Source organism: Dendrobates tinctorius, unplaced genomic scaffold (genome assembly GCF_039654945.1).
Source record: "Dendrobates tinctorius isolate UK_male_01 unplaced genomic scaffold, ASM3965494v1 ptg000026l, whole genome shotgun sequence".
Classification (NCBI taxonomy): domain Eukaryota; kingdom Metazoa; phylum Chordata; class Amphibia; order Anura; family Dendrobatidae; genus Dendrobates; species Dendrobates tinctorius.
The window spans coordinates 17,573,817-17,580,408 of record NW_027361694.1 but is presented as its reverse complement, the minus strand read 5'-3'; the positions used below and the strand labels follow the sequence as shown (position 1 = coordinate 17,580,408).

The window sequence follows — 6,592 nt, the reverse complement described above, 5'->3', positions numbered from 1 at the left end:
GAGCCTTGAGACTAGTCAGGGAGTGTGCTGGAGAGCACCATAGGACAGAGTCTTGCAGCCGAGCGTAGGCCGAAGCCCAGAGCTGGGTCAAGGTGGAGCCTTGAGACTAGACACGGAACATAGGATGAACAACAAGGCAAGGAAGAGCTTAGGCAAGAAATAGCGAAACAGGCTAAGGCAGAGAACAAAGGAAGTACTACAAGGCAAAGCATAGCAAGGACAAACACAGCACGAGTGACAACACAAGACATGGCACGAGACAAGAGACAGAGTACAAGCACAGAGCGTGTGCAGAGACGCACGACAGGGCAGAGTGCAGGGTCACAGAATACAGGGAGCGACTGAGCAGCCCAAGCAGCCATGCAGGGAAGCAACATGATACTCAGGCCCCGACCATAGGAAGGGGCCTGAGTATAGCACCCTAGCACCTGCACTTCCGGGTCAGAACCTGGGAAGGACTTCCGGTTCAGTCCTCCAGGGTCATAGAGAGCGTTGCTAGATCAGACTGGGCTGGACCATAGAGAAGGTCACATGATCAGGGGCTCCACAAACTCTGAGAGGTTAGCTGGGTCAGGCAGTGCTGGAACATAGGAAAGGTCACATGATAAGGGGCTCCAGGAATACAGAGAGGATGGCAGAATCAGACAGTGCTGGAACACAGGAAAGGTCACATGATCAGGGGCTCCAGGAATACAGAGAGGATTGCAGAATCAGAGCAGAGATGGATGGTTACCTAAAAACGGCGTGCAGCCATGAGGTAAGGCGCGCGTGCACACTGCTCCAGGCATCTTGCAGCACAACAGTCACGAGGTGCATGTGCACACTGCTTCCAGAGATCTTGCAGCATGAGACATAACGGGCATGAGAATTCAGTGCACGTGCACACTGCTCCAGAGGTCATGCGGCATAACAGACATGGCGGGCATGACAGTCATAACGGACATGGCGGGCATGACAAAAAACAGGATTTTACCCAACTCAATCTAGAGAAAAAAAAAGCTATAGATCTCAGAAAGTGGCATCACAGGCCTATTTTTCTTACAAACTTTTATATTTTTTTTTTCAACACTTAGAATTAAAAGAAAATATACACGTTTCTATCTCTGTAATTATTTTGACCTGGAAATCATGTTTCCAAGTTATTTTACCAGACAATGAATACCGTAGAAACAAAACCCAAAAAGACAATGGCAGAATTTCATTTTATTCATCATTTCTTCTCCTTTGGAATATTTTTTTCCATTCTCCAGCACATTGTATAGTAAAATGGATGATGTCATTCAATTCCACAATTCATCATGAAAGAAACAATCTGTCAAACTGCTATGACTTTGGAAAAATAAAAAAAAGTTATTGCTTTTGCAAGAAGTGGAGGTAAAGATACAACATTAAAATTGAAAATTGAATGTGGAGGCAAGGGGTTAAAGCGATCATGATTTACATGTAAACGTCATATTTGCAAGTGGGTGGGGCAAGTTTACGAAAGCTGTACTGTCAGAGATCAGAGAGTGTTGTGACTTTGTAGCGTGTACACTACTTTTATTCTCTGCGATTATGCACTTAATAACATTGAAATGACTTCCAAAGAGCTGTCTACTGGATAACCAGCCTAATGTGCAAGAGACACAACCCAGAAGGACTTCTTTTTAAACCAGGTATTGTGCTATTTTTTGTTATAAACATCAATATTTTAAACATTTATATAGTTCATGTATGACAACAACCAAACATTGTAAATCACTGTCATCATCAAAGGAATTCACATACCGGTCTGGTTAGAAAGCACAAATGTATTTTGAGTTAAACTATTGCCCTAAACACAAATTAAGAAAAAAGAAACATGCCTTCTGAAATGTACCAACAGAACACAAGGCTGGATAATCGTTTGGCATATCTCATCATACAATGTGTTATTTTAACCTGCAGACAAAGAGAACAAATGTGTGCCAGGACTAAAGTAAAGACAATTATTACAATTTTATTGAATATTAAACTGCCATGTATAGATCTCCAACAAGACAGACACAAGCACAAATTGATGGGTGTCCCAAAAGTAAAAAGGCACCAATCACTATACAAAATGGTAAACACAGACAAAGCACTTATAGAATTATATAATTGTACAAATAGTTAATGAGATCATAGTATCATGTATATCCACACAGTAGTTCTGATTGGAGTTCCAAAAAAGCACTGTAATTCCCAAAGATTAAATCATATAGTGCAAAAGGTGCATATAGTAACAAAGGCTCACCCACCACACACCCAAAGCACGTTTCACGAATGCTTAATCAGGGGACAAAGAATTGCTTATTAAAATAAATAGCTATATTTACTTTTGTCCTGGAACACATTTGTTCCTTTTGGTTTCTTATCACGGTTGTACCTTTGGGACCTCGTATTCAGCCTAGTTTTACAATTTCTGGTATTACCTATTTTTCCTAAAAGTGTCAATAGTTTGTGTAGAAAAAAATATATCTAAACATACATGCACAGTAAATGTACTGCTTCTATGACACAAAATGCTTCCCAGAATTAAAGGAATATTCTTACTATAAATTGAAATTTTCACTATAGTTATTAAAAGAAATGTTTGCTCTTTCTTTGGAAATGTGAGTATGAGGACTCTAACAGTATAATTACACTGGTCAACAGCATTTTTGGTGCCAAAGATATTTCATCGAATTTAGGGTATTTTTGGGGTGCTGATTCTGAATATGTCATCAGTTTTGCCAGATTGGCTCAAGTTTTTGAGATTTTTGGTATCTTATTTATAGCACTTGTTGGTAAATGCGACGCATCATCTCATTAATTTCTTTGGATTAGTACTTGAACTGAGCAGTTCTCAATATAGTTTTGTGTTAATTAGTGTTCTAAAAGTTTGTTCATAGCTTGATTTTTGCACTAACTTTATGTTGTTGTCTGTTTTCCAGTGAAAAGCATGAACTCATCAAGAAGAAGTTGTCTTAACGATCCAGACTCATTCTGTTACATTTGTGGTGAATACACACTGCCAAAACATAGAAGAAACATAACAGACTTCGTAAAAAAAGTGTATTTTGCCTATTTTGGGGTTATGCTTGGGGACCAAGACAAGTTTTGGGCACCACACATAGTGTGCAAAGCATGTATCGAATTATTACGAAAATGGAGCAAAGGACAAAGAAAAAGCTTCAAATTTGGTGTTCCAATGGTGTGGAGAGAGCCAAAAAATCATCATGATGACTGTTATTTATGGTAAACACAGGTACAGGCACATCTTCACAATGAGGGACAGGCCTTCTTGCAGATTCCATGTTACTCCCATTTTCGTTTCTTATGCTTATTGAATCCTTGCACTTGCACTGCACAGAAATAACAGTCATCATGATGATTTTTTGGCTCTCTCCACACCATTGGAACACCAAATTTGAAGCTTTTTCTTTGTCCTTTGCTCCATTTTCGTAATAATTCGATACATGCTTTGCACACTATGTGTGGTGCCCAAAACTTGTCTTGGTCCCCAAGCATAACCCCAAAATAGGCAAAATACACTTTTTTTACGAAGTCTGTTATGTTTCTTCTATGTTTTGGCAGTGTATATTCACCACAAATGTAACAGAATGAGTCTGGATCGTTAAGACAACTTCTTCATGATGAGTTCATGCTTTTCACTGGAAAACAGACAACAACATAAAGTTAGTGCAAAAATCAAGCTATGAACAAACTTTTAGAACACTAATTAACACAAAACTATATTGAGAACTGCTCAGTTCAAGTACTAATCCAAAGAAATTAATGAGATGATGCGTCGCATTTACCAACAAGTGCTATAAATAAGATACCAAAAATCTCAAAAACTTGAGCCAATCTGGCAAAACTGATGACATATTCAGAATCAGCACCCCAAAAATACCCCAAATTCATTAAAATATTTTGGACACCAGAAAAAAAATTTTTTTTCGTTGACCTGTGTTATTTATTTTTGTGTCCACTGTAGGACTGGGGTGCTAAGAGCCCACCAGAAACATTGACTCTGGGGGCATACGGTTCAGTTACATGCAAATATTACATTACTCTGATTCAAAAATGGACCCCTGCTTCTTTATAATAATACACTAGGTAGTTTGTTAAGGTAATGATGAGATGTTGCATTTATGTGGACATAGTGAATCAGGTGTATTATGCCCAATACTGCTCATATAGGGTGGTGAGGGCCAATACCTGCACAGGGGCTCACACGGGAATTCATCTATTGCACTGCGGGCCAGCCCAATCTTGATAGTGTCTCTGTGGAGTGAATGTGAGCATAATATATAGAAATATGGTGATAAAGTATTAGGCTAGATTCATATACTGCATAACAGACTTATTGGAAAGTATGCTGCTGGTCATTTGCACATTTGGATTGGATACCCCTATGCATGCAATCATGTTCACTTTTGTGCAATTAAGCAGCATCGCACCATGCAGTAAATACTTTTTATACAGTTGTGATGAAAATTACAATTACCTGCAATTTTAATACCGCTGAAGCTGCAGGATCCCAATGCATCCTTAGCAAATTTGGGCCAGTCGGACACCCTTTTAGCATATGATTGCCGATCAATATCTGATTTAATTCTCTATATTTTGATTGAAGGAGTTTGCACAATTCTGAGAATCTCTGTTTCTCCAAATTAAGTTTTCCCGTGGAACACGGGAATTCAAAAGTTAGGGTCATGCGATCTAACTTATAATGTGTATAAATGTGCTAAGATTAAAATGGTATAACCAATTCGAAAGTAAAAATTAACGTAGTGGTTTACTGATTCAGGACTGCACTACCAAGGAGAAAAAAAAATAAATTATACAGCATATTATCGCAACGCATTATATTGTATGGGGATATTAAGATGTTTGGTAATACAATTTTTCTCAGTAAACTCCTTCTTTTCAACAGAATGACAATGAACAATGAATCCGAATATATATTTAACTCCACCTTTATGACCTTTACCGAACAAACGTCAAAAATGAACAATGAAACCGAATACATCTTTAACACTACTTTTTTGCCTATCACCGGACAAGCAGCAACAAACTGTACTGACCCTTTCGTAGAGAAATTAATAAAGATGTACTTTCTACCCGTGATGTACAGCATTATCTTTATAGTTGGATTTCCAGGAAACATTATTGCAATTTCAGTATATATAATAAAGATGAGACCATGGAGAACCAGCATCATTATTTTACTGAATTTGGCCATCACGGACCTCCTGCACCTCAGCAGTCTTCCTTTCTTGGTTTACAATTATGCTAATCAGGAGAAGTGGACTCTTGGAGACTTTATGTGCAAGCTCATTCGAGTTGCTTTCCATTTCAACCTCTATGGCAGCATCCTCTTCCTCACCTGCTTCAGTATCTTCCGATACTTTGTCATTGTTCATCCAATGAAATTTCACTCCATCCACAAAAGAAGATGGGCAGTCATAGCTTGTGCTGCTGTGTGGGTAATAGCCTTAATTGAAGTCATTCCAATGGTTATTCTCATGAGAAATGTGCAAGATACTGTAGCTTGCATGGACTTTGCTGTGTCTTTCGATACATATAATGTGCGTTGGTATAATACCTCCCTCACTTCGATGGGATTTGCATTACCTTTATTAATAGTGACTCTTTCCTATACTTGTATTAATTGCAGCCTGGCAAATGGACCATATACCAATGATGCTCAAAAGAAAAAGGCTCGCCGCCTTGTTGTCATTCTTTTAGTTGTATTTTATGCTTGTTTTTTACCTCTTCATATTTTCAGAGCTATTCGGATTGAAACTCGGCTGTATCCAGTAAGTTGTATATATGAAAAATATATCCATGCCACATACATAGCATCTAGACCCATAGCTTCCCTCAATACCTTTGGTAATTTGTTACTTTATGTTGTTGTAGGGGGAAACTTCCAGCAAGCTATTCAGTCAGTTTATAAATTTAATCCTTATAAACAGCAACCATAAACTAGATGAAATGTCTATGTGAAATCCAATGCTTGTCCAATGACTTAAGCAGAAGGAAACTAAACAACTAAATATTATCCTATCATTCTCCATGATTTTCGGCATGACTATACAGTTCAGTCATCTTACTTGTTTAAAAGTGAAATTCATTGTATGCCATATACAATTAGGATATTAGTAACAGAGGGAAATATACAGTGTTGTAACATTTGTAAGCCATGTGGCAATCTTTTGTTATTTAAGAAAAAAAATCTCATTAATAAAAAATGGAAGCTTAGGATGTTTGACTTGGCTTTGTTAGTTCTCTATGCATCAATGTATTGTAGTTTATTTCACCCTTCTAAAATATGGACGACCGCATTATGGGTTCATGAACTTCAATATCTAAAAAGGCAACATACTTCATTAGTGTTTTTTGATCAAAGACCACAAAAGCCATCCAACCATGTAAAGGTGACCTTTTAATATAGATGCTCCCTAACCACTAAATGTCATATATCTCTCCATGTGCCAAACCAGCCTTATGTGAATGGAGAGTGAAAAGGAAACCAGGGATAGCTTGCAAATAAAACTTTGTGTGAAACAGATTGATGGATAAGAGTGCTAAGCCCTGGAAG

General features: G+C 38.0%; 1 protein-coding gene across 1 annotated transcript; it reads left to right on the top strand.

The window, feature by feature from the left end:
* The first annotated feature begins 1,518 nt into the window (after nucleotides 1-1,518).
* Nucleotides 1,519-6,252, top strand: OXGR1 (oxoglutarate receptor 1). Its single transcript, XM_073569470.1, has 2 exons — nucleotides 1,519-1,655; nucleotides 4,922-6,252. Exon 2 carries the CDS (start codon nucleotides 4,923-4,925, stop codon nucleotides 5,973-5,975), a length of 1,053 nt encoding a protein of 350 aa, XP_073425571.1. The 5' UTR covers nucleotides 1,519-1,655; nucleotide 4,922; the 3' UTR covers nucleotides 5,976-6,252.
* The last annotated feature ends 340 nt before the right edge of the window (nucleotides 6,253-6,592 follow it).